This window comes from Lichenostomus cassidix, chromosome 14 (assembly GCF_008360975.1).
Source record: "Lichenostomus cassidix isolate B80296 chromosome 14, HeHo_3.0, whole genome shotgun sequence".
In the NCBI taxonomy this organism is placed as follows: Eukaryota; Metazoa; Chordata; class Aves; order Passeriformes; family Meliphagidae; genus Lichenostomus; species Lichenostomus cassidix.
Window position 1 is genome coordinate 1700967 of NC_139495.1, and position 19663 is coordinate 1720629.

General features: G+C 49.6%; 1 protein-coding gene and 2 long non-coding RNA genes across 3 annotated transcripts; all 3 read right to left on the minus strand.

Moving 5' to 3' along the window:
* Positions 1-1389: 1389 nt before the first annotated feature.
* Positions 1390-13552, minus strand: LOC146430592 (lipase maturation factor 1-like). The gene is made up of 2 exons (XM_085074377.1): positions 13267-13552; positions 1390-4736 (listed from the first exon to the last, which is right to left on the minus strand). Exons 1-2 carry the CDS (start codon positions 13505-13507, stop codon positions 4321-4323), a joined length of 657 nt encoding a protein of 218 aa, XP_084930503.1. The 5' UTR covers positions 13508-13552; the 3' UTR covers positions 1390-4320.
* A 3381-nt stretch (positions 13553-16933) lies between these two features.
* On the minus strand, positions 16934-18174 carry LOC146430593 (uncharacterized). The gene is made up of 2 exons (XR_014855041.1): positions 17864-18174; positions 16934-17655 (listed from the first exon to the last, which is right to left on the minus strand). It is a non-coding gene; the product is annotated as an uncharacterized LOC146430593 (long non-coding RNA).
* Positions 18175-18433: 259 nt separating this feature from the next.
* Positions 18434-19584, minus strand: LOC146430594 (uncharacterized). Its single transcript, XR_014855040.1, has 2 exons — positions 19357-19584; positions 18434-18910 (listed from the first exon to the last, which is right to left on the minus strand). It is a non-coding gene; the product is annotated as an uncharacterized LOC146430594 (long non-coding RNA).
* Between the last annotated feature and the right edge of the window lie 79 nt (positions 19585-19663).

Consider the following 19663-nt stretch of genomic DNA (forward strand, 5'->3'; position numbering starts at 1 on the left):
ATAGGAATATTGAGGGGGGAGAGAGGCAAAGACATTTATGGAAGCTGTGGAGCTGCAGGCTGCAAAATGGATGTTGGAGTTTCAGGAATTCCCACCAAAATCTTTTTAAATACCTTCAAACAGCTTCTGCTCTACTCAAAGTGGGAGCACTTGGCTACTATCATTTTACTCCTATTTTACTACTGCACAATTTGCAGAAATTTTACTCCTATTTGCACAATTTGCACAATTTTACTCCTATTTTACTACTGCACAACTTGCAGAAACGACAGGAATATTCAAGGTTAAAACAAACGTAATGATTCAGTGCTTCACCCAACGGGTCAGATATTAAATATTCCTTTGCCTTGGCAGATTTGGAGATTCTTGACAGTCTCCTACTTCAAAAGGAAAAAGTTCAAAGTGGCAGCTGGGGGAAAAAAAAAAAAAATAAAATAAAAAGTCAGTCTTGAAAGGCAGCCACAGTGAGCTTCTGATGGGAGTGTGACACCATCACATGGTGTCACAAACCTGACCCCAAACTCACCCAGGTTCAGTCTGGGCAAACCCACAGCTCTTTTTGGGAAATATTGCACCTAGAAGGACAAAAACTGCCAAATTCCAAGGTGGAAAGCACTGGGAATCTCGACCCCACATTTCCCAAAATGAATTAATTCCCCCACAAGGTTCAAGCTCAAAGTGGCAGCTGGGAAAAAAAAGAAAAAAAATAAAATAAAAAACCAATCTTTAAAGGCAGCTACACTGAGCTTCTGATGGGAGTGTGACACCATCACGTGGTGTCACAAACTTGACCCCAAACACACCCAGGTTCAGTCTGGGCAAACCCACAGCTCTTTTTGGGAAATATTGCACCTAGAAGGACAAAAACTGCCAAATTCCAAGCTGGAAAGCACTGGGAATCTCAACCCCACATTTCCCAAAATGAATTAATTCCTCCACAACGTTCAAGGTCAAAGTGGCAGCTAGGAAAAAAAAAATAAAATAAAAAACCAATCTTTAAAGGCAGCCACAGTGAGCTTCTGATGGCAGTGTGACAGTGTGACACCATCACATGGCATCACAAACCTGACCCCAAACACATCCAGGTTCAGTCTGAGCACCCAGAAAGCACAAAAACTGCCAAATTCCAAGCTGGAAAGCACTAGGAATCTTGACCCCACATTTCCCAAAATGAATTAACTCCTCCTCAAGCTCACCTCGTTTAGAGAACCACCAAAGTGCATCTTAATTCAGACTGTCCAGAGCTGAGCACAACAAACCCCCAAAGCCAGGGGGGACAAATTTCCCCAGATTTCAGGTTACCAAAGCCCTCCTTACCCTCCAAACCCCACTCCAAAAACCTCCCAGGAGCGATTTTCCTGCGGGTTTTGATTTCCCAAGCTCTCAGCCAGTCCCTGTCCCCACTGTCCCCAAACCCAGGGAGCATTCCCAGGCTGCCAGGTGGAGCCAGGGAGTTCATTCTGCCCTTCAAAGGACACACTTTGCTCTTCTGAAGCTTTCCCCTGGCTGAGCCCAAGCCAGCTGGGCAGCAGTTGAAAGAATTGCTCCTTCAGCAGCGCCCGGGGGCTGGGGACTGCAGCCCAAAACAAATAGGGACATTTAAAATTCAAATGGGCCGAAAAAAACCAGGCGATAAAAGGAATAAATTGTCCCTCACTGGCCTGAAGAAGGGAGCTCTATTCCTGCTTATCACGCTGGATCTTGCCTGAGCTGCCTTGCCAGGCCAGCTCAGCAGAGATTTTGGGGATGGGGAGAGTCCACGGTGGGAATAGGGACAGCAAGATGCTGCAAGAATTCCAAATTATTCCGATTATTCTAATTATTCCAATTATTTCCACATCATTTGTTTGGATAATTATTAAAATTATTGAAATAATTATTTGGACAAATAGTTAATTCCAAATCATTCCAAATGTTGTGGCCCCAGGAGGAATTTCTGCCTCGTTTCAGACACCTCATCACTCTGGTCAGGAATGCCTGGCACTGTCCTGCCCTGCTCTAGGGGATCTGTGCTCCTCTGCAGGTGCTTTGGAGAAGCAACAGAACTCACCAAAACCTCTCCATCTGCCCCAAATTGAGAGTTAAACAAACAATTGCCCATCTAACCCAACCTCCAAAGCCGTGGGGAAAGGGAATTTGAAAAACTTAACTTTAAAAGCCTGAATTTTAAAGCCAGCTTGAATTACAAAGCCAATGCTGCCATCCACCCACCTGATTTTGGGTGCTCTGAGCTCCTCCCTTTCCACCCCAATCCCTGAAGCACAGGGAGAGCTGATTTTGAAAATTCCTGCTTTGCTCTTCCCCTGGTTTCCCTGCCCTGGGAGCAGCCAGCAGCTCTCCCTCCAGGGAATTCTGTGTATTCCAGAATAATCTGGCTTTGGCCATTCCAGGGGATCTGATGGAAAATGGGATCCCAGCTGAGTGAGCTGAGCTGCTTGGATTCTTTTTCCCCTCACAGGAATCACCTCATTTCCTGGTCAATATGGAATATTAAGAAGAGAGAAGTCAAAGCAGCATCTCCAATCCCCCTTTTTCTCTCTCCCCTTTCCCAGAAGATCCCAAGCCAACCCCTTGGGGTGTTTTTATTGTACACCAGGAGCACCAGGCTAAATTCCACCCCCCAGATTTCAAGGAGCAAAGGAGGGGAAAAAACCAACAAAAAAAATTAAACCAAACCCAACCCAGGCTTATCTTAAATATCAAGAGGCAATTCCTCTCAACCCCAACAGGCACAGAAGGCAAACTGCAGGTATTCCTGCCAGGCAGAGCATTGTCCTAGAGCTGGAAGGAGACCCAAAACTCCCCCACGAGCTTCCACCCTGCTCAGGAAGAGCAATTTGGACATTTGCACCACCCTTTGCCTCTTCCTTATTAAAAAAAAAGGTGACAAGACAGCCTCTGGGAGCTCACCTGGAATTATTTGGGGAAAACCTCCAGAGGAAAAGTGGGAGCAGAGGATCAGCACAGCCCACACTGCCCAGAGACATGGAAAACACATCCTAGGTACTTTTTTTAAAAAATAAAGCTCTTACAGCTCTACAGCCACAGCACACAGAGCACCCCAGAGAGCTGGGAGCACTAATGAAGAAAGCCTGTCATGCTCCTGTCTTAATTACCCCTGGAAATTAACAGCTCAAACCTCCAGCCCTGGAGTCACTGCAGCTCCAGCTCTCAGCTCCAAACCCTTGGCAGCTGCAGGGGGAAGATGCTGGGATTTATTTTTTTCCCCTCTCCAAACAGAAAAAAGTCAAGGATCACACCCAGATTTTGCTGCTGCACAGAACAAGCTCCTGTATCCCTGGAAACCAGAGCAGGAGGATGCTCCAATTCTTGCCCTTTCACACAAAACATCGAGAAAACAGACAAGAAATTCTGGAATGACCTGCAAACAGGCAATGGAAAACCATCCAGCAGGTTAATTTTCCAAGCCTGTGGCTTGGTTTCAGAGTTTTCAGTTCATGCTGAGCTAAGATATCAGAGAATGGAGCTTTTCAGAGCTGTTCTCCTTCACCCACTGACATTCCAGCTGCAGTGGGATGGGAATGAATGGGACAGCACTGCAAATCCTCCAAACTAAAGCCACTGAGAAAAGGTGCTCTGCTGGGGGTTGTAGAGCCAGGAGATTTGGGAAGAACATCCCAGAGCACCTTTTCCCTCCCCATGGGTCCCAAATTGCCTCAGCTGTAGGCAGAGAGGCATCTCAGCAGGTGCTCTGATGAAATTTGGGGTTTTGAGAGCACATCCCCTTTCAACCAATATATCTGGGACTTTCACAAGAGCGAGGAAAACCCAAATCCTTCATTTTTGCACCACAGCAAGGGGGATTTACAGAGTCAGGGTTTCTGCTTTTTCCCTCCCCCACAAGCTTGCTGGGCTTATTCTGAAATACTGAATTCCAGCTCTCTTCTGGACAGAGCTGACAACTGAGCAACCACCCTAAAAGTAATTATTGAGGGAATAATTATTGAGGGAATTCCCTTGCATCAGCCACGAGGGAAAGCACTGCACAGCTGGGGTAACACAGCATGGAACGTTCTGGAATAACCTCAGTGGGAAAGGAGCCACAAGGACCAGGAAAATCCAACCTGAATTTCCAGAGGACAGCAGGAATCAGGCAGGACAGGGTGGGACATGCCCAGAACTCATTCCTGTCCTTATCTCCACTCCTCCATTGATAATCCAGTGAGGAGCAAACCCAAAAGGAATAGGAAAATCCACCAAGATGAAGGGAAAAACAAAGCAGAGGGATGGAGAACCCACCAGGAATCAGGTAGGACAGGGTGGGACATGCCCAGAACTCATCTCTGCCCAGTGCTGTCCTTATCTCCACTCCTCCCTGGATAACCAGGTGAGGAGCAATCCCAAAAGGAACAGGAAAATCCACCAAGACAAAGGCCAAAGCAAAGCAGAGGGATGGAGAACCCACCAGATCTGTCCCACGTTGACCAGGGAGAGGTAGAGCAGCCACAGCAGGGCCATGAGGACCATGTTGGCACAGCCTGTCACCACCACAAAGGCTGCCACTGCCAGCCCTGCCAGGGCCAGCAGATCCAGGGTGGTGTCCATGTGTGACCAGCCCAGGAACCAGATGATGCTGGGGGCATAGCTCAGAGCCTCCAGGCCAATCCTGCCCTTGAAGTACTTCTGGATGTCCTGCAGGTAGAGCTTGCAGGGCAGCAGCCCCTTGTCCCCAATCAGCTGCTTGTTCTGCTGCAATGCCACCAGGAAGGCCACCACTGCAGGAAAACAAGGAAAATCGGGTTAGGAATCATCCAGCATGAGGGATTTGTTTTGATCCCAGAGTTGTACAAGTGGTTCTTGGAAGGAATTTATTCCCAAATTTATCCCAAATCCCCAACAGTGCTCCAGCAGAAGGTTCCCTGCCGTGATCTTTAAGGTTTCTTCCAACCCAAACCATTCCAGGATTCCATGATTCTATGGTTTCTATGAACCACAAGGCAGAGGAGTTCTATAAATTCTGTCTCTCCTTCACACCAGAGCCTTTTTTGGGAGAATTCCCTCCTGCACAGCCAGAAGGGATGTCCACCTGCTCCAGGCAAACTCCACTTCTGGGAAAAACTCCCTGCAATTGAAAAAACTCTAACCCAGAGGAGGCTCAGCCCTGCTCTGTCAGAGTTATTCCCATTTTCTGTCCATCCCCTAAAGCTCCTCCATGGCACTGCAGAGGAGAGGGCAATTTATAGTGCCTCTGCCCCTGCCCTGGGCAATCTTAGAGCAGCCAGATGCTTTTTTTACCAGCACATCAGCAATTTAATTACAGATTACAGACCTAGCATTCGATGCCCTGCAGAGAAAAGTTGGGCAGTTTTTAGGCATTATCTCATATTTTAGGCATCTCCTGCAGTTACCAATTTGCAGTTTGTAACTCCAGCAAGCTCCATGTCTCAGGGAAAAGAAAAAAGAAAAAAGAAAAAAATGAAGGCTAACATTTCCTGATTAGGCTGCATCCACTAATTTCCCCATCTTTCAAACATTGTCCAAACAGCAGCAACAGCAGAGCTCTGGCAAAAAACCCAATTTGTTCCCCCCTAACCCTCCTGGGTTAATGATCAAATCTGTTTCCTCCCTTATCTCAATGCTGGCATTCTGCAAACAACAATTCTGGCCTTCAGCTGGTGTGTCTCACTGGGGGAAACCAGAGCCCAAATTCCCATTTTCTCCCAAGCCTGCAGCCCCAGGGAATCCAACATTGCCCAGGCAAAAGTCTCGAGTGGGTTCCACTTAATCCATTTAACACTCCCCCAGCTCTCTGCACACATCCAGGGATTTCACTCTCGTTTCAAACCCACTGCAAGGCATCATCCAGCACACTGCAGAGGTCACTGGGAGTTCCTTGGATTCCAGCAGATCCTGAACCCCAGGGAGACACAACGAGGTTGGGAGTTAACTGGTTGTGTCTCTTCCCATCCAGCTTTTATCCAAAGTGAATGATTTTACAAATAAAAAGACATTTTTCTTCAATTATTTTACTCAGTTATGGACATAAGAAAAGCTCCATAATGCTTCCATAAGCCACATGCTACAGGATCAGTTCTGCAGCACAAATTAAGTATTTTCTACTTTATTCATATTTTTCTACCAACACTCATTTCAGCACAACTCTGTGATTAGAAAGCCTGACACGAAACCAGCAGAAATATAGTTCTTCTGAGCTTCAGACAGCTTAATATCTTAACTTTTGGCTTTAAAAAAAAACAAAACCAAAGGCCAGTTCTGCCTTAAAACTCCACGGCTTGATTTCCCTCGATTAGCACTGCAATTTGCTGCACGGTTTTCCAAAAGTGCTAATCAAATTCACCTCTAAACGCTCCAGAATTGCTGCCTCAACCCATAAATGCTGAGCAGGTTTTTGCTTAAAAAAAAAAGTCTAAATTAGACCCCTGCACGGTCTGCAGGACAAACAAGGAAAGGGTAAATTAGGAAAAACAAACGGCAGCAATTCCAGCAAAGTACACACTGTGCAGACAGAACCCTGCATGGCAAACACTGGGTTGGAGTTGCCATGAAATGCACATTTTTGGATGGCCCAGCTTGGGTTCCACAGGGGTTTTTTCTCCCAGGACATTAATTTCCCACTGCTGGGATTTCACACATCACCATTCCCATCAAACCCCAGCAGCAATCCTGATTTTGGGAGGATTCACCTCAGCCAGAGCAAATCCCACTGTTCCACCTGCACAGCATCCCAGAGCTCCATTGATGCCTGATGGGTTTTTTGTCCTTTTTCATTATATTTTTATACCCTCTTTATATATACCTTCTATCCTTCCCTATTCCTGTACCATTACTCCCTGTATCTTAGCCCCACATGTTTATAATTCTTATATTCTAGCCTAGCTCAGAATTCTTTGGAGAAGACAAAATAATCTCCACAATCTCAAGAAGATGAAGCACCAACCTTGAACAGAGCCTCATCACTGGGACGTGGTTTTGTAAACTAAGTTGTAACCTTTTTGGGGAGAGGTAATTAGAATAAGGGGGCAATTACTTCATCTGTTAGGTTTCTAATTGGGGAATTTTAGATAGGTATGCTAATTGGTGAAGTCCATAAATTGTATACACGTGATATTGTCACTCTCTTTTCATCGTGGTGCACCTGGGATCCTGTTAAACCAAAATAATTCCCTTTTTCCTACACTGTGGTGTCTGTGTCTCAGTTTTTACCACCATTTTCAGCATCACCACCCCGGATCAGCTCCCTCTCCTGGACACTCCCCACGCTCAGTGTGTCCCCATGACTCCAAACTCCCTCTCCACCCATCTCCAGCAGCTTTTGGAGCTCCTCTGAAGTGCTCATCACCTCCCATTTCCAGTCATCCATCCCTCCCTGCTCTCCTAGCTCCATCTCCAAGAGGTTTCAGCAGGGAAGAGCTGAAAGTAAAGACACAACCTGCAAAGGATTCCAGCAGCACAGGAGATACCCAGATCCAGGGAGGGAAGGAGGGAAGTTATTTAGCAGCTCGTTGTTGCTTCCTCCCCCTGAACCCCTGGAGAAACTGGATCCTTAAATTCAGTGTGACAGACCCTGCTCCTTTCTCCAGGAACCTTCCCTTTGACCTTGGCTCGGTCATGGGGGGTAAAAAGTCCCTTTTCCCCAAAGCCTTTGCTTCTTCCTCTTCCCTAATCCTGTTCTGGAACTTCTCTCCCCGTGGCCTCGTGTTGGGGATTTTCCACTCTGCATCTCCCACTCCCTCCAGCTCAAACCAGTTGCTTCCACCTTGGGCATCACCTGGCACAATCACCCCTCTGTGGGGCTTGGGGGACACTGAACCACTTCTCCTTGCCCCTGGAGCTTTTTCCTGGCAGTTCATACCCCTCCAAGAGTCCAGCCCTGGCACCAACCCCACCACCCTTCCCACCCTGCACTTTTTATGGACAACTCCAGGATTGGGGAGCATTCAGCCCAGGTTGGTGTGCTCCCTTCCAGCTGGATTTTCCACTCCTCAGAGCGTTCAGCTGGCAGGGATGGAGCAGCTCCAGGTCTCCCTCCCACTTTGACAGCTCACATGGGAGCACGGCGCTGCTCTCCCTGCTGCCAGCACAGCTTTACATAATACATGCAAATGAGCAGCGCCTGCTAATAGACCTTCCTTCCCCCCTGAGCCTCACCTCACAAGGTGCTCACTGTACTTTTCCATCAGCTCCCCCTCCTCCCTGCCCTCCCAGCCTCCTCTCTGCCCCCAAACCCAGCGTGTTCCTTGCTCAGCCCCACATGGTACCAATAACACCACCCAGGCAGCCCCACCCTAAAGGATTCCCATATTTCCCTGTCACCTCAGCTCCTTTCCCCCAGTCCAGGCTCAGCCTGTCATGGTGGGAGAATGAGAGAATCCCATTCTTCATGCTCAGGAAAAGATTTAAAGATGTGAAATCCAAAACTTTCCGGTCATATGGCTTTTTCTCTCTTCCCCCTGGCCTGTTAAAAGAAGTCTTAACTTTTCCTTAATGCCCAAACCACAAGAAAAACTGAACCGAGAGCACAGAGCTTTGCCTGAAAACCCAAACTACATTTTGCACACACACAAAATCTGCCTGGAGCAGTTTATCAAGTACCCCTTTGACCCTACAAGGCATTGGAACAGTGCTGCATGCTGCCAGCTGAGGTTGTACTAGTAGAAAGAAGAAAGAGCAGAATATTCCTGGTATTTTCCTTATTACCAGAGGAATGAATCAAACGAGTTCTCAAGTGATGAATTCCCCTGCAAAGTTTTGCAACACAGAAGCAACACCACCAGAGCACTGAGCAAAGGGTGAAGCCCACAAAAAACACACAACAAAGTCCTCTGTTCTTAACACCTTTTCTTGTTTTCTTCCCTTTCCCCAGCCAAGCTGAAGCCTTTGGGGTGGTTTTGAAGTGTTTCTCTCCCCCACTGCCTGCTGGTTGGAAAAGGTGTGGAAACAGAAAAAGCTTCCCTTTGGGTTTGTTCAAAACCAGCCCAGTCTGCAGCTGGAGGGAAGATCCCTCTGCTCCAGAGCAGCTCTGGGCAAGGAGCAGAGTGGCAGATGGAAAACAGGAGAGGAGAAGAGAATGTTTTTCCCATTCCAGGGGGATGCAGCTATTCAGAGGACCCAGCACTGACACACTGCTGGTGCTGCAGAGCCTTGCTAACGAGAACTGAGCTGGAATAAAACCTTCCAGGGGAGAAAAAGTGCCTGAAGATGTTCTCTAATCCTGGCTAGGCAGGCTGAAATCTAACAGGAGCCTCTGAATAAAGCTGAGGGAAGGGAAAGCAGGGGAGATGGCAGAGAAAGAGAGGAGGAAGGACACCGGGGAGAGCCAGGAGCCTACAGGAAGCCAAACCCCCCGAGAGGGCTTTAGATTTCAGATTTAGGAAGAAGGAGCAATGAACCTCCCGTAGCTCTGGCTCTGGGGAAAGCAAATACGATGAAACAATACATAAGGAGAAGGAAGATAAACTGGATTTAAATAATAGCTTTTATTTCAAAGCTCTCCACAGAGCCTGGCTGAGACTGGGGAGGGTGGTATCTAATTACTCAAATTTCTACAGCTGGAATCTGATGATAGTAATCACCCAAAAAGGGCACTTAAAAAATGATTTAGAAGGAGGGTGAAGGGAGCAAATAATGCACATTTGCTGTCAAGAGCTTTGGGAGCAGCTATTTACCTGTAAGAGCACTTGCAACAGGAACTCAGAGCATTTCTGTGTTGCCAAAAAACCAATCCCTGTCACAAGGAACACACAGTGCAAGGCCAGGATGGAAAAGCTGCACATCTCCAGCTGGCATTTGTCCAAACCTCTGCCCCTCTCAGGTGAGACCTCACCTGCAGAGCTGCTCCAGAGTTCCAGCCCAGGAAGGAGCTGGAGCTGCTGCAGCCAGGCCAGAGGAGGCAGCAGGACTATCAGAGGGATGGAGCAGCTCTGCTGGGAGGAAAGGCTGGGAGATGCTCAGCCTGGAGAAGAGAAGCTTTGGGGTGACCTAGCTGTGGCCTTGCAGGACCTGAAGAAGCCATCAGGAAACATGGAAAGACTATTTATAGGGATGGAATGCCAGCCCAGAGCTGCAAAGATCAAACCTCACAGAGCCCTTTCAGCTGGATCCACCTTCCCTCCCTTCCCACTCCTGCCAGCAGCAGGTGGGTTTGGTCTCTGACCTCCCCAAAGCCTCAGATCCTCTCCCACCTCCCATCTCCAACCTGCCTCTCTCACACTGCAGCTGCTCTGCCAGGGACTTCCCAGGCTCTGCCTGCTTCTGGAAAACCCCTCCAAAAAAAGGAAAAAAAAAAAAAAAAAAAAACCACAAAGAAGGGGAGAGTTGTTATAAGCAGAAGGGGTGGGGGAGAAGGAAGGCCACACAGAGGGACACTTCACACCTGCCCTGCTCTGCCTGTTCTCCTTCCACACGGGAAGATCCTCAGGGAAAGCACCAAGCAATGGGGACAGGGTGGGGAGCAGGGAGGAGGTGACAACCACCCAAATCGTACCTTGGGGACACTGCACACCCCAAATCGTGTTTCTCTCCATCCCATCCTCAGAGTCCTTCGCTCTCCCACCCCTCTTTTCCCACCCAGGAGGAGGAAGAATCCCTGAGCTACCTGAGGAGCTCCAATCCCCAGGGACTGGAGAATTCCTGCTTCCCCCACACCTCATTCCCCCCAAAGGCTCTGCTGCTTAACCCAGCAGTGAGGAAAGGGTTACACAGAGCAGGGTGAAACGAAAGAAGGGGGAACAACATCCCACGACTGAGGAATGTCAAACTGTCACAACGGCATCAACCGTCTCCTCGGCGAGTCTGAGGCTCGGCGCGCGGAATCGCCGCGTCTGGGAGAAAAAAATCAGCTGTCACAGTAAACGCTTCCATCTCCAGGAAAAAAAGCTGCACGAGCAGCTTGGCGCAGAGGCACAAAGTTGTTTTCTGCTGTTTGTAAACGCAGAGATCAAAAGGCAGCCCACCTTCCCTCTGGAGCATCGCAGGGCTGTGTCGGAGGGAATCTGCTCTGAGCCTCTCCAGCTCACACACCAAGGAGCTGCCAGCCCAAAAATGCTTGGCTTGTAGCTCATGGGGCACTTCTCCTGCCCTGAGTGTCAGCACAGCTCTCAGGAGGAGCTGAACCTGTCTCCAGCCAGGCCCAGGTTCCTGGCTTGGGGTCACTTGGCTCAGCCTCACCCCAAAGCAGCAGCAGAACTCCCTAAGCTGAGGGCAGCCAAGCACGAGTTGCACAACAAGCAGGTGAACTTCTCCTCTCCTGCAGCTCTTCCCTCCACAAGGGACACAATTATCCTCCTGCCCTGATCCTTGCAGCTCCAGTACCCACAACCCTCCCTCTGAGACCCCACTCTCCAAAAGGCTTCCTCCCTCTGCCCTACAGAAGCATTTTGGGGTCTCCTCCCTGGGTGTTCCCACTCCTCTCTCCCGCTTGAAAAAGCACCACACAGAATTTCCCCTCTTTTTTAATCCTCCCACATCTACTCACCAGCCTGCAGCCTCAGCTTCACCCTCTAGCCCAAGCCCTCCCAGCCTCCTTTTCTCCTGCAGCCCATCAGTTCCAATCACTTGCACCTGTAACTCACCTGCCCCCAATCAGATCCTTGTTCCCCACCTCGTTGGCCCAGGTGTCCCACTCACCACAAGGTCCCACACCTTCGAATTCTACCAATTCCCACCCCTGCTGCTCCCTTCCCACCCCCCAACAGCGCTTTGCTCCCAGATGTGGCACATTTATCACCCCAAATCCACCGTCAGGAAGCAGCAGCCTCCACCGAAGGCACAGCAGAGAACACTAATCAGTTTTTCATAAGGGAAACTGCAAACTGAGCCACGGGAAACTCAGCAGCCTGGATTTACACACGGGGGAATATCGGAATCGCTTTCATTTTGACTGAAAGAGTCATAACCTCGCATTTCACTGAGAGCTGAAACCAAACTAGAACCAGAGCACGTGTCAAAACCATGCGAAACTACAACTCCTGCATGGTTTTGATGCAAAATAATCCAAGCAGGCTGGCAGGCTACAAATTCTAACGATTCTGCGGACAAATCTGGGGCAAGTTTAGAATTTGTACCGAAGTGTGTTACTTGTCAGTTTTGGTTTCACTGTAAATATTTTCAAGTGGAGCACCAGTGGGCTCTGTGCACAGCTCAGTGCCAAAGAGAGGCAAACGAGCACGGCAGAGGCTGCAAAATGCTTTTGCTGGGGATTGTTTTAAGGTTGTGTTGGTACCCAGGGAGGTCATCTCCCCCTCCAGCGTTGCTGCTGCATGAGACAGAGTTCCTCTCTTGCACTGGGAGCTCACAACTAGAAGGAAAAGGATGAGCAGCTCCAAGCAGCCCTGCTGAGAGGTGTGAGGGAACTTCTTCCAGCTCCATCAGCTTCCAACATCACCAACCCCATCGTGGCATCAGCCACAGGGTCCTCAATCCACCAGGAAAGTGGGAGTGGAGAACCAGAGAATCATGGAATACGCTGATATTAATAATATCTTATATATATATACACTATATGCTATAGTATATATATATATACACACTATATGCATATAGTGTATACATATGTGTGTATATATACATGCATATATATGTGTATATAGTGTATATATATACTATATGCATATATATAGTATATATACACTATATAGTATATATAGTATAGATTGTATATATAGTATAGATAGTATATATAGTAAATATAGTATAATATATATTTTACTATATACTATATATACATTTAGTATATATATACTATGTATACTATATATATAGTATAGTTAGTATATATATACTATATATAGTATATATATACTATGTATACTATATATATAGTATAGTTAGTATATATACTATATATATAGTATATATACTATATACTATATATACTATCTATACTATCTATACTATATATACTAAGTATATTTATATACACTATATATACACGCTATAGGCTATATATAGTATATATATAGTGTATATATATAGCATATATATACACTATATACATTTATGTACACTATATACAGCTGTATAAGAATATGTGGATATTAATAATATCCACAAGGATGATATTAACCCTGGAATATCCTGAACTGGGAGGGAATCACAGGGATAATCCAGCCCAGCTCCTGCTCTTGCACATCCCCTGTGCCTGGAGCTGTGGCAACCTCGGCAATGTCCCCATTCCCTGGGCAGCCTGGGCAGTGCCAGCACGCTCCGGGGGAAGAACATTTCCCCGATATTCTCCTATCCCTCCCGGCACAGCTGCGGCCGCTGCAGGCTGCTCTCCCCGCTCACCCACGCGGGACACCGCGGGGCACTCACAGTACACGAAGGCAATGGAGCGCAGCAGCACGATGCGGGTCAGCCAGAAGGTGCCCGGGGGGAGCGGAGGGGCAGCGGCACCGACCCGCAGCGCGGGGGGACCGGGGGATCCCGAGGGGGATTCACCGGGAGCCGCTCCGGCCGCTCGCTCCGGGCCCGGGCGGCGCTGGCGCAGCCCCTCACTGGGCGCCGCCATGTCGGGCACAGCGAGCATGTGCGGCGCGGCGGGGCGGGCCGTGAGGGGACACGGGGGGAAAGCGGCGAGAAACCGGGAAAAACGGGGAGGAACGGGGAAAATCGGGGGAAAACGGGGGGACTCGTCCGCGAACCGGCGCCGCCATGTCGGGCACAGCGAGCATGTGCGGCCCGGCCGGGCGGGCCGTGGGGGGACACGGGGGAGACGGGGAAAGACGGGGAGAAGCCGGGAAAACGGCGAGAAACGGGGGAAAAACGGGGAGAAATGGGGGAAAACCGGGGAGAAACGGGGGAAAACGGAAAGAATTATCTGCAAAGCGGGGAGAGAGTGCAAAGTTTAATGAGCAAAAGGAAAGGAAAGAAGGGTGAGGGGTGCGGAGCAGCGCTGTGCTGAGGCTGAGAGAGCTGGGCTGGCCGGGGAAGGGGAGAGGAGAAGAAATACATAAAATCCATGGAAATATCCTCAGGGATGGCAGAGATGATGCCAGGCTCTGTTTGGTGATGCTCAGTGGCAGGATGAAGAGTCATATCCTAAGATAAAACAATCCAAATTGGAGAATATCCTGATTTGGAAGGGTGGTTGAGTCCATCAAATGGCTCATGCAGGGATTGACTCCACAATCATTATCAGCACCATGCTCGGACCAACTGTGTTCATCACCGAGTAACACAACAAATTCCACCTCAATTTAAGGGAAAGCTTGTTTCCATGGAGGTGGCAGGGCCCTGGAGCAGCTGCCTAGGAGAATGTGGAGTGTCCTTTTCTGAGACATCCCAACCCCAGCTGGATGTGTTCCTGTGTCACCTCCAGGTGACACTGCCTGGCAGGGCTTGGACTGGGCATCGTTTTAAATTAAATTCCTCAGGCTTTCCTTAAGGAATCCCAGAATGGTTTGGGTTGGGAGGGACCTTAAAGCTCATCCAGTTCCACCCCTGACACATTCTATTATCCCAGGTTGCTCCAAGCCCTGTCCAGCCTGGCCCTGGACATTTCCAGGGATGGAATAGATGCAGCTTCTCTGGGAATCTGAGGCACATCCTCACCACCCTTCCAGGAAGGATTTCCTCCTAAAATCCCATCTAAATTCACTGCTTGGGATGCTGCCGTGATTTTTACTTCATATAATTTACAGGCGTCCAACGCTTGGCTGCATGGAGGTCATAAATAGTATTTTTGAGCAAAACCGCTTTGATAAAACCACTTTATCCTCATCAGTCACTGATGAGCATAAACATACACTGAGTATCCCCTTAGTAAACACCTCCGTGCTGGTCGCTGAGAAAGTGTCTGCTATCAGGTGTAACATTATTCAACACTTTGCAGCCTCTAAACCAGTCCCTTCTAAATGCCCCTTTTGTTTTTCCAGTTTCCCATCACTGCTGCTCGCATTGTTCTCCTTAGGAAAAAAAAAAATCCCACATAATGGTGCATTGTGTAGGGAAGGAAAAATCAGCTGTTTGTTAAAGGCCACTGGAATACTGCAGTTTTGCTCTCCCGTTGGATCGGCCACAAGGTTTGGCAAGGAAAATTTCAATAGATGGGAGCTGATGGTTTCCTTTGTGGGGTCTTTTACAGCAAACTCCACGTTCAGTTGGGATGTCTGTAAAACAAACTGGATAACTGAGGAAATCACTGAGGGAAAGGCAGAGGGTTTAGGCTAAAGATTTAGCAAGAAGGGAGGAATAATTTGGGCTGGGAAGGGAAGGCTGAGCTGGGTCGGTTTTCATTGCCGAGGGTCGCTCTGAGATCTGCCACATGCACAGGTTGGGGTGGTGGCACCAAGCTGGGGGACATCGTGTGTCAGGAGTGCCTTTTAACAGGACAAACTGCAGATCTTAAGCTGAAAACTGAATTATGTCATTGCTAAAAAAGGACTCAATTCACATAACAGGCAGTAGAAGCCTTTCCTGGCTTTCCTGGAAGATGATTCAAGCTAGAAAGAAAAAACAGTTGATTAGGACACCAAATGACGTCTTTTCTGTCCCAAATGTGACTCGAGAATCTTTGTGTGTTCCTCCCAACCCAGACTATTTGGTGATTCTGTGAATCCCTTCGTGGGGCCCATCACCTGTGCTGGTTTTTCTGCTCCCTTCCCCATTTATCAACTTTTATTTCCACGTGGCGACTTCACAAGCGAGACACCAGCGAAGAAAGCAGCGCAAACCCCGAGCACATAACTCAGACAAGGTATTGAACAGCGAGGGCTTGAGCCTTTCAAGGGGGAAGGCAATTCATGAATGCCAGGCGGGCAGGGGCATCATTGATGCTCATCTTCATTCACCAAACCGCCCAACGCCACGTCCCCTATTTTGCTGTGTTCCAAACAGCTGCGACAGTGCCAGGGGAACAAGCCTTTACTGTCACAGCACCCAGCAGCTGTCCCCAGCAGCACCTCAGCCCCGCCGGCCCTGGCACCCTAAATTACCCTGTGTTCATTCAGGGCTGGCCTTTCGCCCCTCTGGCTGCCAGGAATTGGGTTGAAAGGGAGCAGAGAAAGGGAATGCGCGGGGAAATCAGGAGGTTGGGAGGCAGCAGGGACGTGTGGGGCTCCTGGGAAGAAAACATACATTCAGGGATGGAGAATGCAGGCACACAGCGAGCACTCAGCTGTGCTTGCTGGAGGAGATGTGGGGATCTCACAAAGAATTCGGGAGCTTCTTTCTGTTGGGCAATTTCTTTTCCAGCAGTAATAATTTTTCTGTTAAAATCCCTGATCTTTCCCTGTGGAAATCAGCTCTGTGATTCCACGGTTAGCAGGATTGAAGGATTTTTAGAGGAAGAATTACTTTTCTCCTGTAGTTGTGCAGGATAAGGAGGAGATGCTGATACAGAAGAGGGGATCCCTAAGTGGTACTGTAGGACAAACAATTAATAATCACAACATTCAGAATTAATCCTAATAATCTCCATAATTTTGAAAATATGCCATCCAGCCTGTGCTGTGCAGGGGGAGATCCTTTGCCAGCATCTCACCTGACATTTAATGTGTAATTCACACATGGATTTATCTGGTCAGGGCTTGGTTTGAATTCCCCCATCAGGCTCTTTCTGTTTGCTCCTTGGAATTCCCATGTCCAATCTGCTGGCAGGTCAAAGGAGGCTAACTTTGGATACTTTCCCCCTTGATCAGGTGAAGGATGGAGCCCACCTTTGGGAGTAACAAGATCTGTGTGTGCATCCCAGAGCACATCTGTGGTGTCCAGAGATTCCCTGTGCTCTCATCCCCTGAAAATGCCTTCCCTGTCTGCTGCTGGAAAGGAAATTTTCCCCTCCTGGCACGAGCAGGGCTCTGCCTGCTCTGAAGCCAATGCACACTCACTCCTATTCCTGCATGGGGAATGGGTGTGGAACTGAGGAACCAGGGTAGGAGGTCAAGCTGCCTCCATCCCACAGGGATGCTGAGCATTCCCAAGTGAGAATGTGCTGGAGCCAGGCACACAGACCTTGTATTTACTGCCTGATTCCCAGAAACACTGCCTGAGCTGGCCAGGAACTTTATTGGAGGCCACGTCAGAAAATGAAGCAATATTCCAAATATCAACCTCTGCCGTGCCCGCTGCGTCAGGAACAGCTGGATCTGTTCCACCAAATCCTCTCTAAACATATCCCACCTGGATGCACTCCTAAAGGCTCTGCTGGGCAACAGGAACCTCGCTTCTTCCCTCCCGGATCTGCACCCTTTTCCCGGGAATCCTGATGTCAGGGCCTGCCCTGCAGCAGCCTGAGTCGGGCCAGATGACACATGCTGTGGGATCCTGCCCTGCAGCTCCGGCCTTTGCCCATCCCTGGGCAAACATCCCTGATCCTTTGTCATACAAAACTCGACCGCGAGACCCCGCAGGACAAACGGCCCCACTTGAACCCACTTGTTCCCTCAGCATTATCTCATTCCATTTCATGGATGAGCGAGCTGCTCAGGAAACCGGAGCTACCGAGCTTTTCCAGGTGCTCCGGCTCGCTCCTGTCCCTGCGTGCTCGGTGCGGGAGGCCGGGGAATGCTGCTCCATCCGCTGAGAGCTGACACAGAAAGGCCGAATGCTTCGTGCAGGATCACAAAGCCGGACGTGCAGCAGGACACGTTCCCTGCTCCTCTCCCGGGCACGGCCTCTTCCCTGTGCCCATCTCTGCAATTAGAGAGCTGCCCAAAGCCGTGTTCCTCCTTCTACCTGCGCTGGACAAAGAGGAATTCAAGCCTGAGGGCTGGGAAATGCAATTCCCTGCCTCAGGCAGGGCTGGGGAGCCCTGGATGGCAGCAGCAAGCAGGGAAGAAAACCAACGTCTCTAATTCCTGCTGTCCTTGGGGGCTTCTTTTGCAGGGATCTTTGGAGTTGAAGGCAGGGAGCAGAAAAAAGGGGTTCTTGTTTCCATTCCTACCTCCAAAACTCTGAGCATCCCACAAATCCCTTCCCAGCCTCAGTCACGCACTGAGGTTGGGATCTTCCGAGGAAGGTGCTCCGCAGGAGAGGCTGGACTGGGAAAGATGGACTAAAAATAGTGATTATTGCTTGGACTCAGCCGTGGCTAAAAGAGATGAAACACTGCAATTCTGTGAGTCGAGGTAAATTGCCCAACGAGTCAGGATTGATAGGAATATACATTAATTATGTGTCACAGGAGAGGGAAAAAAAGATTTTCCCCAGTGTCCAACAGCACTGCAAAGTCACCAATCCACAGCCCAGGGAAACAGAAACTCATCCCCAATCTCATTAAGTTTTAGAAGAAAATTTCAATTATTCCTCATTGGCAAATTCAACAGATTTAGTTCGCCTTGAGCCTTCAAATAATTTTTTAAGACTCTTTGGAAATTGTATTTCAAATAACTTTATCGGGAAGTAACTGCAACCAGCTGAAAGCCGGAAAAATTAGAGACTTCTTTTAAAAATAAAATTAAATTCTTCTTTGCAATTTGAGAGAATAAATGAATTTTCACACAGAAGGCAGACGGATGTTCAGGAACATTTAAACACATTTAAATTCAAAGCATACGGTTTATTTATTACACATCGCAGTAATTAAACAAAAACCCGCCACGTTCCTGGTACTTTTTAAAAGCTGGAATGCTTGAATCCCAATTTCTATTTTTTTTCCCGTGTCAGTCTTATATGTGATCCCCTATTTTTCGAAGGGGAAGCAGCGGATAAAACTGGAATTTGGGGAGTTGCTTTTATTCCGCCCTCAGCTCCCCCCCAGTCGCAATTAGAAGGCTGAATTCCGCGGATAATTAGAATCAAATGCTCCAAATAAACGCTGCAAAAGCAGGGCTCGCTTGGAGAGAGGCAACTGAAGCTGGAGGGGGCTTTATCGGGGGTCACCCTCCCTTGTTTCCCCATCCAAAGGCTCACCCCGAGCTGCCGCATCCTCCTCCGGCCGGGACCTCCCGGGCGCTTCCCGGTGCTCGGGACCGAGCCTGCCGCGGGAAGGCTGCGGGCAGAGAGGAGAGGAGAGTCGGCCGAGGGGACACGGAGGCTCTCGTGTCGCTTTTCCCCGGCAATTCCCCGCTTTCCTGCCTTACTCGCCCGCTGGAGAGAGCGGGGACGAAGCGACGCGCTCGGGGCTGCGGGAGCGCACGGCGGCCCGGGGGCACCGGGGATGGGCTGCGGGGACACACCAGGAGCTTCACCTCCCTGCCGCACACCCTAAAACCGCCCCAAAAATCCCTTAAAAAAGAGGTTTAAAATAAGCGGCGGTCCCAGAGCACCGCTCGGCCGCCCCGGAGCCGCTGCCGCTCCGCGCCCCTTCCCCGCGGCATCCCCGCTCCGCGGCGCTCGGAAAAGCCTCCCCGCGGCTCCATCCCGCACCCGCCGCCCGGCTCCCCGCTAGAAAACCGGGATCGCGTCTGCACGCTGGAGCACAAAACACATCCCCACCGTCGGGGGGTCCCCGCCAGGACCGCGCGGCGGTGAAGCCCCCGGACGATTTGCGGCGGAAAAAGCACAGAGGAGCCGAAAGAGGCAGCCGGAACAGGGAGCCGGAACGGCGGCGGGTGGCATCCAGCCGGGCCCGGGCGGGCGGCGGGACCCTCGGCGGGACCCTCGGCGGGACCCCCGGCTGGCAGCGGCTCCGGCCGGCGGAGCGGAGCTCTGAGGCGGCGGGCGGGCGGCACTGCCCCACCGCCTGGCCACGCCCCTTATGCAAATCAGCGCGCCGGCTGCACCAATGGCGAGCGGCGTTAGG

Bases quoted from the DNA above. Each gene is read 5' to 3' on its own strand.
- LOC146430592 (XM_085074377.1), bottom strand. From the start codon at position 13,507: ATGCTCGCTGTGCCCGACATGGCGGCGCCCAGTGAGGGGCTGCGCCAG. The intron at 4,737-13,266 runs GTGAGCGGGGAG...GTTTTCCTGCAG, and splicing joins CCCCGCGGTGTCCCGCGTGG to TGGTGGCCTTCCTGGTGGCA.